We start from the raw sequence: 19,957 nt of genomic DNA on the forward strand, positions 1-19,957 counted from the left end.
AAGTAGGGTTTATATTACCGGTAGTTTAACCTCCTCAGATAACACACACACACACACATATATCAAAAATGAAATATTTAACACTGCACAGCAGTTTTCATTTAAGAAATAAACAATATTTCACTACAGAAAATGACCAATCAGCTGTTTCTTTCTGTTTGTTCTAAACCTGGAAGAACTGTGTGAGTGTGGGTATTAGTGCGAGTAGCCCTACAGTGGATGATACTCGCTAACAGTATCAGAGGTAAAACACCAGAAATCATAGATGGGTGTATTATTTTGTAATTAATCATTTATTTGTATCAAGTTTGCCATTGTTATTGAAGTATGCAGGGCATCTTTCAAGTAAACATAAGAGGGCAGTACAGTATGAAACAAATGCATATCATATTAACTGAAATGTAGTATTTTGTTGGTTCTCCGTTTTCATGTCATATCAGACAAGCGTACTTTTTGTGCCTCTTATTACCAAGACAAAGCTAAGCAATTAAAAAAATATTAGCAAGCACTGTCTCTGATCACTCCAGTCTGTCACGTCCATGGCTTCAGATGAGTGCGTTTCTGTTTATGTGTCACTCGAACGTTAAATTATTCCAGGATCACGCCTACTGCATAGCAATCACCCCCAACCCCACTCCTACCCCCGCCCTGAGGTCTATAGTTTAAAGTAAAAGTTCACTGTTCAACCAAAACTGCCGAGGGACTTTGCCATCCTAGATCCCATTCATTACTTCAAAGAGGCCTAAGATAAGATAAAACTATAAGAAACAAAGTCAGGCAGGCAAACGTTTCGACTCGTGTACTCTACCACAAGTGCATGCCATTACACTCACTTTGCTTTGGCAGGTTTTAGCTATTGTACATGGAAAAGCCTCAGAAGGCTTTTTTGGGCAATATACATGAATCATTAGCAATCTTTAAAAGATTTATAGCTAGGTATGCAAATACATTATGATAGGGTTTTTTTGTTTTTTGTTTTTTTTTAATGAACTTTCAGCTGTTTTTGACATCCAATAGTTTTTTGGTAAAACTGAAAAGCAAGTTTAAAACTGAAAAACCAGACTGAATTTGTGAAGCCAAGGGAACAGAACAAGTATCAATATTCAACATGTGCCATTTTCTTAAAAAAAGTGTGACAAATAAGTTGAAGTCAAAACCAGTTATAAAAATGGCGAAATGCTCTGTAATAAAACTGAAGTCAATGCGATATGTAGTTTAATTAACCTGTCTGGTTGTGTTTTTCAGTAAGTACATAACCTTCATTTTGCCATCATTCATAAGAAGTTAGTTTGCATGAGGATGTGCAGGGCAATTATCTAACAGAAGAATTTGCCTTACACTGCAAAAACAAATGGGTTTGAGGCACAAATGAATACAAAAACCATGACTTGAATATATGTGGCTGATCATCCAGGCATTCTTGCTTTGTAGACAACAGGCAGATTATGCATATTCACATGGTGAAATGTCTTTTTACTCTTTCCGGTGAGTACAGGTGGCAGTTTGTGCTTCCCACTTTTAATAGCTGTAAACAGCACTGTGCACCGATCCTTCTGTTGCTTGTAAGCTTTCTTTTTGCAGATCAGGGCAGCGATTTCCAATAAACATCACCTTCATCTGTGTTATAGATCTGTTGTTCTTCATATACACCAGCTTGTATGATCTCCTTAAGTTATGCTGGAAAATGAACAGCCGCTTGCTCATCTGTAGATTGTTGCTCCCCTTTTAGAGTCCCTTCAAAGTTGCCATGTCTTTTGCCGGCACCAAAACCAACCCCGGATAGCCTTAAATTCAAACTCTGGTCCCTTTAGTCATTTGCCAAGTCTTGTGCTTTTGCTTGCAGGATTGGGACTGAAAGAGGTGTCCCCTGTGCATGTTGTTCTAAAGCCAGGTGTATAATGCTTCATCAATGTCGTGTTTGTTTTCTTAGTGAGCTTTCTTTACTGTCAACTTTATGAAGGAGTGCTCTGAGCTTCTCTTTTATCCATCCTCTTACAGTTGACTCGCCAACTTTCAAATAACACGCAACATCCACTTTTCACTCACTCAGTAGCTTTCAGCTTTTCTTCTACAGCCATGTTCTTTCGTTTTTACATTTTAGTTCTACATACAGTATGTACTACAATTAATTGTTATGATCTGCAATACATACACTTTATGATTAACTTCCAAATCATGTTACATTTTAAATTAACAAGCGAATATCACACAGTCAAAAAGACTGACATTTTTACTTTTTAACTACAGGACTCTGATAATTTGTGTGTGATCGCTTTAACAAAAACTGACTGCTGTCTACAAAATACTGTACACAGGTGTGACGTGGAAACACCATACTGTGTTAGAAAAACTGACAAAACAAGGTGTCTGAAATCACTTCTGAAAACTAAAAAAAACACAACCTTGTCAACTGTTATTCAGAATTTTGATTTTTGGAACAGTACATACTCTGCATAAAAGGATAATTGTTTCATTATTTGCAAACCTAGACATGCAGGAAGTTAAAAAATCTAGCATATCTGAATGTTTTGGGGGATTTCAGCAAAAAGGAAATGATGATGAAAGGAGAAGCACAGGAAACAGTGACAAAAACGGTCAGCTTGATATTTTATGGAGGATTTTACTCATTGCCTTGAGAGAAAATGTGGTTATCAGTCATATCTGTTGCCCAACTAGGGCACAGTCTCAGTGAGTTTAAATTGTGTTTTGGATAATCTCTCACTTAATTCAATGAGTAAACCACATTAAGTAATGGATCACAGTCCAACACATATGGCCTAATTTATACTACGTCACTCTATATTATTCCAATTTATTTATTTAACTTGCAGAATTACATTTTAAGGTGTTTGTAATTGAGTGTTCTCTAAGAATAAGGCTACATTTCTTTACTGAAGTTGCAATTTAATATTTTTCTTGTGACTTAAAAAAAAAATAAAATAAAATATAAGTGTTTGGAACTATTCTAATTATAGCAACAGCCTTGGTAAAATGATTACAATAAAAGCTATGGTATATTTAGTGTTTCTGTAATACAATACATTAAGAAAAGTATGTTTTCTTACTGGAGCTCAAATTCAAACCAGATCAAAATGAATCGACAGCCAGAAGACTATTGCATCTCAGTGTCTGCTTACACTAGCAATGGGCAAAATTCACAGGAGTGACACAGGGACCCCAGAGATTTGTGAATCGGTTATTAGACTGGAAAGCTGCACATTCAGAGACAAACAAACCATATACAGCCCTGACAAATTCCTCACTGATAGGTGTGAAAGTAAGCAGATGGACACCAAGGGAAACAAGGAAGGTGAAGGTACTGCAAGCAATACAGTTTAAAACAGGATTGCAATTAAATCAGATGGATAAACACTTAACTCCCAGACCACTACTTTCAGACTGTAGCTCTTAACTCCAAGCACACAGGATAAGTAACAAGCAGCAGCACTCAGTTTCAACACTCAGTTGAAAGGAACATGTCAGAGGTCTGCTACACGTACAATCAAATGAGAAAACCTTGTCACCTCTTCAGAATCGTTTGACGATATTTAAAAACTGAATCACACCATTATTTTGATCTTTAGTTTCTGAAAGTTTTGGCCAACTTTTAATTAACTTTTCATCAATCTGGTAATTTAATTTCACATCACCCAGGAATGTGCTTTACTCTTGGGTCATCCAGAACTTTGGGAGACATTTACAGTAAGACTAACATGGACACTGTAAAAGATCAATGACCATAGGGTCATCTCAGGACCTGAAGGAGGAGCAATATTATTGGATATATCAACCTCTGAACTCATTGCTTACATAGTCCAGATTTAATTGACAAATTATATAATGACATTTACAATACAGCTATTGCAAAAAGTTCAGATCTTTTATTTAATATCATGTAATAAAATAAACAACAAAATAGGGAAAACTGCCAAGCGGTATGAAATTCGATATGTTAACATAACATTATTAGACAGGTTTCATTCGACTTTATGAAGCAAAATTAGTGAATTCTATAGGGCGACGAAAAACTTTTGCCGATAGCTGTACAAACTGCTAGGTTAATTTTTTTTTTGTTTTACTTCAAAGATTAAATATATTTAACTGATATTTAAATATATATAGGATTTCTTACTTCCTCTTTCTTTATGAAGTGTAAATCCTACACTGAGAATTAATTTTGAACATCAAGGAGGATTGCACACTTCCTAACACACTGAAAGGTATGGGGAGTGATTGTGGTCACTGATAAATCATTTGTTTAACTTGTCTGCTGTAGAGGGCTTTAAAGTAAGCTATCTAAGACACCATGTCTTGTCAGTGTTAAATTGCAGGGGCTATACACTCAGTGACAAGTATCACAGCTTGTACTTAAACACCCCCTAGCTCTGATTCTTCATGGAACTCAGTAAGAACTTTCCAGGGTGATGGAGGCCTGCAATTTGATGTGCTTTGCTTACTTTATGGACCCACCCAACATACCCAGTTTCATCAAAATCTGAAGTTATTCAAAATGTTTAGATTCATTGTTTAAAGCGACAGTTCGAGGAAGACAGACCACAAGGAAGTATCTTTCTTTTCATATTCTGCAAAAAAAAAAAGTCAGTAAAACAAAAAAAGTCATGTGAACCACTTTAAACAATGTTTCTGCATTTTTATGTTTGCGGTTTTCTAATTCCACTCCGCTGCTGCCTAGATACATCTAACACAATTATCCATCTAGGATTTATTCAATATTCTTTTACCATATCGCAGTCAGGTCCATGATTAAAATTATCTTTCCATTTTCACATTCCAAACCATGTATCATCTGCATTACACCTAACACTGCATATGCACAAGTATGGAGCATTTCTCATGAAGAATTTCTCATGGAGTATTTTAATGTAGTAAAGTTTGTAGTATAAATATTTTTGATTCCTAAAAGATGTTTCCGAGCTTGGAAAAGGTTAGAAGCCACTATTAAAGAGGCACAATGTAAATGATTTAATAGAACTACCCAAAGTTGGAAATAATCAGGTGAAAGATAATCAAGTGGAAGCTTTATTCAGTGATTTGTTTAGCTCCTAAATTAGTAACAAACTATGTAGATATGAATATAAACCTTTATTGTTTTGCTAGGATTTGAACAGTGTCAACTTACCTCATGGCCACATTACTGCCATCGAGGACTATGGGCCTCAGATTGTCTGTGTTGTCAGACAGCTCTTCTTGAGAAGGCGAGTCGGGACGGTGTGACTCTGTGGAGGAAGAGGATGAGATACAAGACGAAGTGGACGAGGATGAGGAGCCACAGCCCCCACCGCTACCACCAGACAAGGCCTGGTCAGCCTCAGACATGCTCCCCAACTTCACCAGCTCCCCCAGGATGTCATTGATCAGCGCCTCTGGGCCCAGCTTGCTCAGAACGAGCTGGACCTGCTCCTCTGAATACCCTAGCTTGAGGGCAAATTCCATTTTGGTCTGGTACTCCCTGACTATATCTGGTGGTTTCTTGTCTTCTTTGGCTGTCCCGTGGCTTTCCTCTGGCTTTAAATCCTGTGGGATCTCAGTCCTCATAACCACAGGTGGCTCCATGCATGGTGACCGGCACAACTGCCGGTGGGTTTTTGTAAAGGGGCTAGAGTCCGTTGCTGTGCTGCTGTTGAGGTGTTCAGATTCGCTGTCAGAATTAGCACTCTCCTCTGAATCTCCGAAGGAGCTGTTGCAGGTGGTGTCCTCCGTGGAGCTTGCCGAGCCATCCTCCTTCCTGGAGTTTACTTTGTCCATCGTGGGCTTCTCTATCCTAGACCACAGGGAGGTTGTCCTGAGCTGTTGGTCTGTGCTCTCCACATGTAGGTAATCCAGGTCCAGGATGGCATCTATTCCACCATCTGGGTGACCTTTCAAGCCCATGAAGTTGTCGCATACACCTGGGTCCGCACTTTTAATATTTGGGTATTCTTGGAAGTAAAGTGTCCTGTAATCCTAGAAATGACAAAAGAGATTATATATTAAATTACAAACAGAGAGAAATCCTGTTCTCCGATTGGCTGACAGGGTATACGTAAATGCCAATCACGTAAACTGAGCATACCTCCGGAGCTACTGTCAGCAGCCTACTAACCTGCTGCAGTAGAACCATATCACACCACAAACCCAACAAACACTTAATGGCTTCAAGTAGTGAGGTGACACTCCATGAAAGCAGCTCTGACTTTACTTTTTGAATATAGTCCACACTTGCGAGTGCCTTATTGCTGTTATCCCACAGCTGCTCACTTCATGAACTGTCCCCTCAGCTATAGTTTAAGCTAGTTTTCTGAATAACTGCCAAAGAAAATGATCCCCGGTTCTGTTCTTCTCAATATCAATCTTCATTTAACAGTTTGCCAAAACTGAACATTTATTACATCATGTTTATCAAATATACATTTTCATTTAAAACTCCCTAGTTATAATAGTTTTCTTTACATGTCCAATTATATATTTTAATCATTTAAAATATTTGTTCATGACAAAAGTACTGGCACCCCTGCTTCAATGTTTCGTGTGTCCTCCTTTTGCTTTTACTATGGCTTTCAGACATTTATGATCATTCTTAACCAGTATGTTACATCTTATTGGTGAAATCTGGGGCTCATTCTGCATTTCATATATCCTTCAGCTCAGACAGACTGGATACACTATGCCTTGCTACAGGTTTTCAGATCAGTCCAAAGCAATCTGGTGAATGCGAAGCCCATTCCAGAACTTATACCTTCATTTTCTTCAAGAATTCCAGAGTTGACTTAAACATGATTCGCACCAGACTAAAAACCAAGTGTCCTAGCAGAGGACATCTAGTCAATGAAAGTCGATAAATTCAAAATGAAATGCGATGTTGTGGCCAGAGGGCGCGTTTTTGTGGGTTTAAATAACCAGTTTCTTTGTACCTTCTTTTCCAAAGGCTACAGTAACCATTTCATCCTTTGAGTGATATGTATTTCCATACACATCTTCAAATGCACCATTTAAAAGCATTCATTTTTTTAAAAAGTCGGCAGTTTTGTTTTGCATTTTCAAATCCCATCCCCAATGTTGTTATTCCCAATCGTTGTGTTTTACTGAACTGTAGAATTTCCGGATAGATTGTACCAATGTTAATATTATATTACAGCTGTGTATGGTTTATTGTGAAGGCTAGTATTGTTTTGAGGCAAATACCCCTGTTGTATCGATTGTAACATAACCCTGATATGGTCACTTCTCATGGGAGGTCAGCCAGGGTGTCCTCGGCTCACCGCGCACCAGCGACCCCTGTAGTCTAGCCAGGCGCCTGTGGGCTTGCCTGTTAGCTGCCCGGGAGCTGCGTTGTCCTCCCACGCTGTAGCTCCTGGGCGGCTGCATGGTGAATCCGCAGTGTGTAAAGAAGCGGGCGGCTGACGGCACACGCTTCGAAGGACAGCGCGTGTTCATCTTCGCCGCTCCCGAGTCAGCGCAGGGGTGGTGGTGGTGAGCTGAGCCTAAATAATAATTGGGCATTTCAAATAGGGAGAAAATAACTAAAAATAAGTGGCAGCAACAAAAAAAAAAAGTTAGCAATAACGACACACCTTACAAGAAATTGTCTAAATTTTATTTATTCAGACGATAATCATGATTATCGTGATAATTTACAGCCGACAATCGATACCAGAAAATTGCATTATCACCCGACTCTATATGTAGGAATACTGCAAGCAGCATCAATTAATGCACATGAACAAAGTGTATTTATTAAAATTATAAAAAACATGATTACTGTTCTATATAACATTTTTTAAACTATGTGTGAATATTTTATTCCATGTATATGGGTTACCTGTATTATAATAGGGTTTTCAATCAAATATAAACTAGTAGCTACAGTGATATCACCAGTACATTATGCAAATTAGTAGTATTTAAGGTTTTAACCTTCATTCAGTATGTGTTCCGAACCTTAGAAGGTCAAAATGGTACCTTCGTTTACAGCCCTACACTGTTTGAACTAAGGAAATTTGTTTAATTATTTACCTTATTTTCTTCCCTGGGGAGTTCAATTTACAATTGCGACTGCTAAATTTGACCATTTCAAAAATGTGTAGTATCAGCACTATGTTTAATACAAGTTTGTTTTAATGAGAATTGACTGTACATTTATATAATTAAATTTTTCTTGGATCTCTTCACCAATGCATCTTGAGCTTAAATTTGACCTTTGCAGCATTTGTCATCGCAGAATGTAATAAGAGGTGTGAGTCAGAACAGCTTTGAAGTTGCTCACATTACAATCTGAATATTTATTAGGTTACACACAGCTCCAATATTATAAAGTACAGGCCTACTTATCAGTGTAGAATTAATACAAATGTTGTAAAATAACTGATATACTGCACTGTGACCAAGCTGGTAGACTCTGGTAGTTTTATGAAACTTGATTTCCTGTTGCCAAGACAGTTTTAGTGCAAAGCAGAAAGCAGTAAAAAACAAACAATATGGCTCAGAAACCACAGAATGGAAGTAACTTCAAATAAATACAATTCACGCTCTAAAAAAAAAAAAAATCCCAGATACATATTCCAAATTCAAGTTGGCACAACCTGAATTCAAAAGTGTTATTCATAGTGGTCTACAAATCAGAGATAAAATAAATCACAAACAAGCTAAATGACTTTGTTATTCAAATGTGCATCACCAATTGCAGGGGTTACAACCATCTACAACACTAAATGCGCTTTACCAAATACAAGATGTCAACAGGTTTTATATCAACAATCTACTATAGCAATAGTAATATTTGTAAGTTATTTATTACAAAAAATATCTGAAATCCACACAAAAACAGACAGAGCTTCCGTCTTCTATAAGTTATAAATGAGCCATGTCAGTTAACTGAAAGATGTAGCTTATGCCTGTTCAGTGAGGTCTATGTTTATCTTAGTTTTACAAGTATAAATAACTGATAAATAATTACATTCATTTGTGCAGTAAATTCTAAATAAAATAGACAATGCAGTATAAAATTAAACATGCAGCTAATTCTAGGTATTTAAATGTACAGAAGATGTATGTATCATGGTTAAGCATCTCAGCATGCCTTAATTGCTTTCCAGCTAACAAGTTTATGGTCGGTCTCCCCTAAATTAGTTTATCCACTACAAGTCACACAATAAAAATATATTAAATTCACCGAACAACAAAACATGTCCTCTCCTCCTTTTACAGCTGGGATTGTCTACATACCTTGACCTACCAAAGATGAAAGCACACACCTTTAAAAGGACCTTTCTTTAACAACTTCAAATCCAGATGTAAAAATGAAACCCCTTCCCAGGTACCAGATTTTGAAAATAATAACAATGTTTTCAAACCTGTAATTGCTATAAAATGTTAATATATGATGAATAAAGCGCAAATAAATGACCTAAACTGATTTTCATTAATGCTTTCATAATGCATCATTAATGCTACTACATACCCATGTTAAATATAGGAGATAAAAACAATGAAAACAAAAGTGTTGCTAATAACGCTAATAACACTAATAATCAGTAAACAGTAATTATCAAATAAAAATCAAACATCAAAACGTGTGCCATTATCGACTTGCTCTGTGCCATTTATTGAAATGTTCAATGCAACAGAACCCGGGGTTGCCTTCGCCACTGCACATTGTTCTTATGTTCTTATTTTGTTTTCATTTTCGTAGTAGACCCTGTACCTTTTTTTTTTTGCAGTCTCTGCTTCCCTTGTGTTGGAGGGATAGTCACAAATGCGTGTACAGGGCTTGGATCAAACTAATTTCCTGACACTACTACATTTTTGACATGGTCCTAGCCAAATTTAGCAGTTGCTTATTATAAATTCACAGAACACAAACTTCCTGTTTATGCTAATTATATGAGAGCCCCTTCAGGGAAGAGAAGCTTGAATACGACTAATAGAACAGCTGATTTAAAAGGATATTGGGAAATGTATTAGCTTGCATCTGGATGAGTGCCTCTGTACTGTATTTTAGTGCTGTTTGGGGACTACTGATCCTGTGATGCATTCCGATTGCCATAGTGCTCACTCATCAATGCCATTTCTATGAAGCAGTGCAAAGAATGTTCACTACCCTTGCTTTTGTGGTTAAAAATGTCAGTGATCAGAATGCAACATGCAGATTTCAAGTGCAGTTTATTTGCAATGTTAAAAGTTCAATTACAGCCATATTGTCAATAAAACACACTGCATTTTTAAATGTATAATACTTTCCATTATACTGTAATTGAAATTTGATTTCAGTGTTACTGTAACATCAATCTAAACTGACAGTATGAATTAACTGACAGTATGAATTAACTGACAGTATGGCTTAGACTCCTGACAATACAGATTGCTGATAGGACGATTGTTTTTTGCTGGTCCCAGAAAATTCGTATTACTGACTACAGTGTGTGTGTGTTAAAAAAAAAAAAATATATATATATATATATATATATATATATATATAATTCAGGCCTGGGGTCTGGAAAGGTCTTTGTGAAGCTCTGCAAGGCCAAGGCAATCTCATTTTTGCTGTTCAATCTGTGGCTCAAATTATTGGTTTTGTAATTGTAAACAAAACATTTGGGCAGGTAGTTCAGCATTCATTCATATTTAACCAACAACAAGATAATTACAAAAAATGGTGCTGGGGTGTGAAAACACCCAGTGGTGTTCTGTTGAAGGTTAAAACAGGTGGGGGTAAAAAGGTCATCAATGCTCAAAAATACTATCTCACGACAACTAATTAATACAATTCTTTGTCTTTTGCAGCAATTAAATATTTTAAAATGAATTGTAAATATGTTCACAGCTTTGATTACTTAACTGCAAATGCAATCTATATTGAACTTCTTATTAGGAATTGTATAATCTCCCCTTCCCTTCTAAAAATAGAAATGTGCATTATCGACTGATAGTTTAAGAACCGGAGTCTGTTTATTATGGGTTCATATTCTTAAACGAAATATAGTTTTAAATTGTGATTATTAAATCAATGAGCCCAGAATTTGTTGGCTTCAGATTTAAAATAGGTATTGTCTTAAAGTGCAGAGAAAGTGGTTCCCAATCCTGTAGCTCCTTTGACTGTGGGACACTTTATAACTGAGTCGCTAACCATAAAAGGGTTTATTGTAGATCATTATTTTAAAAACAAATGAAGCATTACAATATGTCTCAATTAGATCGCTGCTCAAGAGTGGCGGTGTGATAGGAGGGCGAGTGCAGAGATCAAAGGTACCTCTCTGCTCAAGCTAGAGGGGAAGTTGACAGCTGGGAGAGTGACAAAGGGAGCTTACTGGTAGGTGCTAATATCTTGCTTCCACTCATTTCATTTGCATTCTGGGTCCATCGAGTCCACTTCTCCCGTTGTAGTCTTTCTACGTTCAAACATTTTCTCTCGGCACTGTACTACATTTTTGTCTATTCCACTGCTTTTTAGCTGTACCTTTCTAATTGCTCTGTGAGGTTGCTGCTGTATGTCATTTTCACACTTGTAGTAATGATTTCATTTACTCATCCTTCCAAGGGATTGTACATTTGTTTGTCATCTGCCATTATGGTTTCCTGTCAGAGTAATTGTAGCCCCTGCCCACACTGCATGCGACAACACCTTTAATACCTATAATATTATCATATAGTATGCCCCAATTTATTGTAGAAAGTTTACTATACAATTCTTATAGTAATACCATAGAATTATTTACATAAGGGATCATTGAGCTCTAATACATCATATCACAAGCGTTGCCTCATGCAATGAATGCAAATCTTTTCCTAGATGAATATTAAATGCTTGGCAGCAAAGGAGCAGTTCATGAAGGAGCACTTGTGCTGCAGGGGTTTGATAAGGTTGTGTAATAAGAACCCTCCTGTTTTCAATTACTTTTACTTTCATTCCTTTTCCTGGAATACATGTACTCTGCCTGTACACTGAGATCATTTCTGACAAGTTACTTACTGCACCAAAAATCGGTAAACATTTTTACAGCTGTATCAAAACAAGAAGCTGTGGAAGTTGTGAATGCAAGCAAAACTACTCAAAAATCAAGGATAAGGTTTACTACATCTAAAAGACATTGACAAGAGAAAAATGCTACTAATCTTTAATCATCTTGCAAATGACTCAAAAGACATTTCGAGTAGAAAACCTTCTCTCATCAACTGAATTATAATTTGTTTGCAACAATTTCTTTACACCTACTTTTTTTTTTTAAATGTTGCTGCAAGGATTTGAAAGTTTAATGTCCTGACAGAGGCAGTAATGTGGATAAAAGGGAATTTATTATCTGCTGTGGCCTTCAGGAAGCGCCTACCAACACCTATTAAAGATAAATCAATTGGAAGCCAGGCTGCCTAGCAACATGCCCCTTGTTGCTAGGTTTCTGCTGCTTTAGCATGTCATCATGATTCCCTCCATAGTGAAAGAATAATTTGGTATGAACAAAAGCCGACAAAAGAATCAGGGGCTGAAGTGTGTCTGGCTCACCCTCTCTGAACAATGCAGCTGCAAAACCAATCTGGGCACTCCGACGTTATTGTTCTGCAGACCTTGCAATCTGCTCAAACTAGAGAAACTATTCAATATTTTTGTTGAAAAGTTTCAGCTTCATCATATTCTGGAAGCATAATGCTTCAAGGCCTTCAGTTATGAGTCTTTTGTAGAAAAAGGGTTTTATTTTGTAGAAATAAAATACAAATCCCTACCTTCTGCTCATATTTGAGAACCATCTGCTAAACACATATTCATGGCTGAAACCACTGTACAGCTAAAACCATTATCACCATCAATAAAAAGCACAGAATATTTCTTCAGTGGATTATGAGGATTGAAATGCTGTGCACAGTTTGATATACTATAGCCTACTGTGCCAACACAACACAATTTTCCCTTACGTATCATGTAAGTGTAATGTGATCTTGGGTCATGCACAGTGTGGTTACACTTAAAACTCCAACCTAAGCTGGTTTAGGATCGATTAGATTAAAACACTCTTATCATCTAAGACACCCGTATTCACTTGAGCAGCACTCTAATGTGTTTCAAATAACACCTAAATTACAAAACAAGTCGTCTTTTTTGCAAAGTCTCAGCAACACAAACTACTAAAGTTACTTTTTGGAACTTTAATATACTATTTTGCAAAAAATGGCATTTTGTATAAAATTAAGTTTATATTTTGCTTAATATTGTAAACACATATGGCCGTGGCGTAAAGCAGGTTTTATATTAGTTTAACCTTCTCAGACAACAATAACATTAATATACTGCATTTCAAAAACAGGAAATAAACAATACTTTACTAAAGAAAATGAAACGAAGAGAATGTGAATTTACCTGTAACTAACCAGGAGCAAACTCTCACTGTTTTTAAATGGCCATGTAACATTCGCTGGAACTGCTGGAGTTTTTCATGACTCTATAGGCCCCTTTCTGGTGTTAGCATTGATATTAACGGCTGCACCTGCAGAGATAACTAGCAATACGTTAAGATATCCACAGATAATGTGCTCTCTGCTCTTACTCATGTTTTTTGAAGGAAAGAATCAATGAAGGTGCAAATAAAGCCCTGAAACATGGCTACATTAAAACAAAATTGCAAAGCTAAAAACCTGTGATATAAAAGAGTGCTGTGAATTTCTATTATGTGAATGTTAAGGGAGGTTTTTTTTCTCTCTTTTTGACTGCCCAATTTCACAATAAAGGATACAGACTAGTAGTATATGGTATTAAGATACACAATATTAAAAAGAAACAAGATTAAGCATTACTTGTACCGTCAGACTGCCATACATTATTATTAATGACCTATGTATTGTAAGAGATTTTGTTTTCATTTTAATATAAAATGCTTTTCCTATACTCTGCCTAAAAAGCTTTTTTTGCTTTCTGTTAAAAGGTTGTATTCTGCAGTTCCTATTTTGCAGTTGTACTATTTTGTAACCTTTCATGATACTATGGTTCACTCTGCTGATTTGCACTTCCTGGATCAACGACCAAACAGGCCCAAAGTAAGAGACACAAAGGAATGTTTACATTTGTTATCACTTTGTTCTTGGTGGTAAGAAATCACACATTGTACTGTGAAAGTTGAGAAAAGCCTGGGTTTACAGATCTCGAGTCCTATCATTTTTAAACAGTACTAGCCCTTTAGATAATATCCATGTACACAGTTAAAAAAAAAGTAGCCCACTTTTATTTGAGATAACCTTTTATCCCAGCCTAACACAAGTAAACATGCAAGAACATAAACTTAACCCACAAGTAAACACACACAGTAGTATTGTGTAAATTAGGGTCATAAAACCAAACTGTTTTAAGACTCTTCTTTTTGAAACAGTAACATTCGCTTTAAACTTTGAACTAAAAACTTGGGTGTCCATAACAGAATGCTGGGTAGGGAAATTAAACAAAAACAACAAGTAACCTTTACATGAAACAGTGAAAGTTAGAAAAAATGAAAGCAAACTATTTATATTCTGTTGTTTCTTATAGAGAACACTCAAAACTTTGACTTATCACACAAACCACAAAGGTCAGAAGCAGGGCCCATTTAATCTTTCATGTATAACTGTGACAAGATATGAATCTACAATTGACATGTTCTACATTTCAGTTAACACCAAACCATTACTGCCTACAAAATACAGTCTACAGTATACAGTCAAAAACATGACAGAAAAGGTCAGGGGTAAAATAACCTCATACCACCACTAACACCTGTTGCTAACAAAGAAACACAGCTAAACATGAGGGCAGGGCTTTAAAGAATGACATGCTTTTTTTTTTAAATCAAGAAAGGTTCATTTATTCAGGTAGTATTTAAGAGTAACAAGCCTGTGCATCAACTTTAACAGGAAGAAATCATCCACACGCATATCTCTCACTAAATGTGAATTATCAAATGTTTGATAATAATAATAATAATAATAATAATAATAATAATAATAATAATAATAATAATGAATATGTAACACAAATCTATTGCTGAAGTCCCTATAGGCCTAATTACCATTGCAGTGCAAGGGGGGTGCTGTCTGCATAGCTATATGAAACAAAGGAATGATGTCCCATTGAACAGATTGGTTAATGCTAAGGGGGCAACAGATGTCTACTGGAACCACAGGGGACCAGCAACTGGTGGTCTGCCCATCATCTGAAAACATTCAATAGGGTTATGCATATGCCCACACAATAGGGCATGTGGTACAAAGGAGAGCCTCTTTAACCCTTTATGAACCTCTTTGTAACTCCTCCAAATCATGAGGTCTTTGTTTTTACAACGCCACAGTTTTCAGGCACTGTTGCCAAGATGGCTTGAATCAAGAAAGCAGGGTTTCCTGAAAACCAAAAACAGTCTAGACATGTTCCTCAATTCATCATCATTTTGCACTACAAAATTACACGTGTTAAAAATATACTACTTTCAACAATATTGCAAATGGAATAGTAGCCATTGCAGAATATTATTTCAGCATAGATGTATATGTTATTTTTTACGCCTCCAAGTCTTTCATTTAAATTTCAAGAGTAATCTACAATATGCTTCCAAAATGATTAGTTTAGCTTTTCTTTGGTTCAACATCTTTCCATAAAAACGATAACATATAATTAAATATTCTACATTTATTTTTTTTATCAAAAATATGAAAGACTTAAGCTAAAATGAAACAGTTAAAAAAATAACTCTATAGCTCTGTCGTATAATGTTGTTGTTGATGGTGTTGTGGATAGTCCAGATTTTTGTATGCAACGATTGATCCAATGTCACCCAGAGTTGTTTGAGAAACAAAGTCCATTCAAACTCACAAGCATAACAATGTGCATAAATGCGTGCAAAAGCATACATTAAAAGTGCATGAAGTCCATTAAATAAAACAATGAGCTATTTTGAAACTTACCACCAATCCTTGAAATATGGTAAATCCTAGAAGGCAGCTTTTGAAGAACAAACTTTGCTGTCTATGAGGAAAAAAAAATGTGCTGATAATTCCCTGGTTTTGTACAGTGTACAGTGGTCTGGACTGTTGCACATCCTCTCTTTACTTCCAAAACCAAATCAAAAACTACTTACATTAACTGGAAAGCACACCGACATTGGCTTCTTTGTAGTGGTTCCAACAGCAACAGCAACGTCTAAATACTATCTGTGCTACAAGCAGGCAAGTGGAACAATGAATAGTTGAACAGATGGAGCGACAGTGTCTCTGCTTCCCCATTAGTGAGTGGTCCCTGTCATCCAATCAGAGCTAAACTACCTCACAATGAGTTGCACAGGCAGATGCAAGCCAACTCCTCCGCCCCACATCAGGCCTGTAGGTTTCTAAGATAAGCAAGTTGCTGTCACTCGGAAGGTCTGCCCCGGGCAGCATGTGAATTAACAAGGGGTGTGCTGCAACAATGGGTCAAACAAAAAGAGCTAGCAGGCAGCTGCTGCATGAGGGCTCAAGTCATTAGGGAGCAGGCCCCCAGTAAGAAACACCTGGCTTGCTGCGGACTTTAGCCTACTCTCTTTGTTTTGGATTATGGAAACAATGAAGGGAATTATATTTTAAGTATTGCATGTCTCAAAAACAGTAAACATTTTCTAAATGCAAAAAATAGCTAAAACAATAAAAGACTGAGGACTTGTCAACATTTCCCTTTCACTCACAATGGTGTGGTTTTATGGTGTGGTTTATGTAGTGTATTGTTTGTTATTTAAAAAAAAAAAAAAAAGCAATGAATTAATATTATTTTCATTATTGTTATCAAGAAAGGACCTTTAAGAAAGGCTCTGTAATGCTAGGATATTAACAGAACATCCAGATACTGTTTTCCTTTTCTGTGAAATCTATTTGAACATGAAGCACATAATTAAATACTGATCAAATTAAAATGAGAAGATAGTTGTATTCCCTTTGCAAGATTTTCAAAAATGGTTAAAAAAAAAAAAAAAAAAAATACACTTTGCATGTAGTAGTTATCTATCAGATACCAACAGGATTTAAAGGTTTGATGACAGCTAAAAAGAAAACCAGTCTTAATTTTTCCTGCGTCTGTCCATTCCTTCTAGAGAAACATTATTGCTTAAATGAAATTAGTGTAATTTTCTCCCCAATTTTACAAACACTTATTTGTTAATGTACATTTTTTACCATTGTAAACTATTTTAGCAAAGAATAGTAGTTTTGGTTTGGTGATCTGTTTATTATCTACACACACAGTAAACAAATATATATGTGTAACATATGTAGTGTGAAATGCCTAAATACTCTTATTTATAATAAATACATTAAATGAAGAGACACAAAAATAAACCTTTTTTTTAATTCAGGTGTAAAAAACTATATCAATAATAAAAAACAACTGATCAGACTGGATATTTCTCTCCTGAAACATGCATCTAATCCATACATTGCCGTCGCAGACCTGCATCGTTTACTGTTCATGAACTATTAATGTAAACCACACTTGGGTTTTGAAAGATCTGCCAGCCCTCAAAAACTCTGGCTTCAGGAAGCCATCTGCTGTGCTCCAACTGTAAACAGGTGTTTTTCTTTCTGGGGGGTGGGTGGGGGTTGGTTAAGCTTAGAGTGTAAAAACTAAAAAAATGTGACACTATTTCACGTTCATTTGAAACACTGCATGCCTTTCTGAATTAAAACAAACACAAAGCTTATCTGCCTTTTCTGCAAAATACTGCAGGAAAACACACACAATTCAATAAACACTGCATATACCCTTTATTGTACTACATCTAAGCATATTAATTTTTTTTTTTTAACTTAAAATACTAACAGCGTTATTTTGCATATGCCAAGATCAACATATTGCAAAGTTATTGATACAATGAAAAGAAGCAACCTTCCAAAACTTAGAAATTAGGATTAGGGTTACACAACAGGATCTACTATGTACAATATTTTATAGCAGAATTACAAATTAGCTTCGCTCTTCAAAAAAGAATGCGTAACAATCTGTTAAATCATTTTCAATAAAAAAAAAAGTATACTTATTGTAGTATTTATATTAATTACAAAAAACTTTGTTAAATTGTTATGGTTTAAGCTTGAGGTCACAAAAATCAGGAAATACCTTAAAACAAAAATGACAGTTAAATTAACTTCAACGGTGCAGCTTGAAGCCACAAAAGTCACAAAAGGTAATTCCACACCACTCAACTCGGCTGCATCCCAGTTAGACTTCCAGCATAGATATCATGTCATGGTCATGATAAGGGCAGCAGTGAAAATGGCAGAGTTACTCTAAGAAAATACATTTTAAAAATCCTTTAACAAATAAAAGTAGCACTAAACAATGATAGGGGGATGTGGCAAGCTGGCCTGAGCGTGACGTCAGAGCTGGAAGAAACATACACAGCACCAAGTGAAATGTGAGTGAGCTTGCTTGCGCGTTTTAATAAAATAACAATTTAACAAAACACAAACATTGAACAAACAAAACAGCGCAATGGCCAAACAGACACTAACGAACAGTGGACGAAACAAACAAGTATCGTGCTGGTCCTCCAGCACGCGTAGCAGTTGTTTATATCTTTCAATTGTACTTATTTTCTTCTCTATCTCCCATAACTCCTCTCTGTACAATCAACTCTGTGTGCATGGAAACGGGCAAATGTGTGTCTTTTCGTTCACATAAAGTCAGAAAAAAACAACATATGAATCCAAATTAACATGTATTTATACTAAAGTAATAGAAAAATGACTACAAAAGATTTAGAAGTGAGTAGTTTTTCGAGATTTAAGATTATACTGTAAATACACTTCTAAATCTTTTGTAGTCATTTTTGTATTACTTTAGTATAAATACATGTTAATTTGGATTCATATTTTGTGTTTTTCTGACTTTATGTGAACGAAAAGACACACATTTGCCCGTTTTCCCATTGGAAATAGTGATATTTTGAAATATCACTGTCCTGGTCACAAAAGCAAAGTTTGTGGGGAATAATAGCCATTTTCTATACTTCTGAGGCATAAGCAATTAGGAAATAACACTTACTACCCAGGAACAAAAAAAAATAAAAAATGGTTACACGGTGTTATCAGTTCAATTAAGGGTCTAGTTAAGTAATTGAGAGCTCAGTTGGAATGAAAACCAGCAGCCGCAGGGGGTCCCCAGGACCGGGTTTGAGAACCCCTGCTCTAGAATGAAAGTTAAACTGCATTCTTACCCCTGGCTCCTTTTGTAAAGTTCATGCATGACTCCCCCCCCCCCCCCCCCCCCCCCAGTCATCTGAGAGTAGTCTAATGTCCCTAGCTGCTACTGTAAAGCGATTAAAAAAAAATGATGCTGTAGCGCTAATTGTTTAGTGTAGCAGTAGTATGTAACTGTGAAAGGTTTACTTCACTGAGATATCGAAAGCAGGCAACAGAGCAATTCGGTTAGCATTTACCCACTACAAAAACACAAAGGGTTCAGTGAGAATGATGACTGTAATGTTACACTTTACTACTGTAAAATGAAATTTTGTGAAACTACATTTTCGAGTTTGTTATAAACCAGTGGCGTGCATTGCACATTTTGTATAATTTATTTTAAGAATAAGAATGCTGTCTTGTTGTAAACAGCATGTTTTGCCATTCATGACGCTATTTTTGGGACAGAGAATGATCAGTGTTGACACAACTTTACCCCCGAAATGATGCCCCTGGCCTGATATAGCATTATTTCTTAAATGCTGTTGCCAAACAGTGAACCTATGGATAGAATTACCTCAAATACTTCTAGCCCATGGCATCAGGGCCATCACACAAAAATACAAGACATGAAAAGTACTAAAAACCAACAACTATTATTAATCGTTAAATTAATCACTAACTCTCTGTCAAGAAAAGCAATGGAGCTGGTTTTGCCTTTCACATCAACATACCTGTGTGAGTCAGGATTTTTCGCTCCGACAGCTATCAAGACAATACAGCAATCTCGTCTGCAGGTAGAGGGGGATCT

At 36.2% G+C, this 19,957-nt stretch overlaps 1 protein-coding gene across 8 annotated transcripts in view; it reads right to left on the reverse strand.

Moving 5' to 3' along the window:
* LOC121327549 (probable ribonuclease ZC3H12C) overlaps positions 1-19,957 on the reverse strand; it is a 44,968-nt gene that overhangs the window by 12,048 nt on the left and 12,963 nt on the right. For 6 of the 8 annotated variants that reach the window (XM_041271623.1, XM_041271628.1, XM_041271626.1 and 3 more), the window contains one exon: positions 5,141-5,964. In XM_041271623.1, the coding sequence (XP_041127557.1) occupies positions 5,141-5,964 (824 nt within the window). Of the gene's footprint in view, positions 1-5,140; positions 5,965-15,906; positions 15,963-16,079; positions 16,213-19,957 lie in introns of those variants that run through there. The other 2 variants (XM_041271622.1, XM_041271629.1) reach the window with 2 other exon arrangements.

Source organism: Polyodon spathula, chromosome 15 (assembly GCF_017654505.1).
Source record: "Polyodon spathula isolate WHYD16114869_AA chromosome 15, ASM1765450v1, whole genome shotgun sequence".
NCBI classification, from domain to species: Eukaryota; Metazoa; Chordata; class Actinopteri; order Acipenseriformes; family Polyodontidae; genus Polyodon; species Polyodon spathula.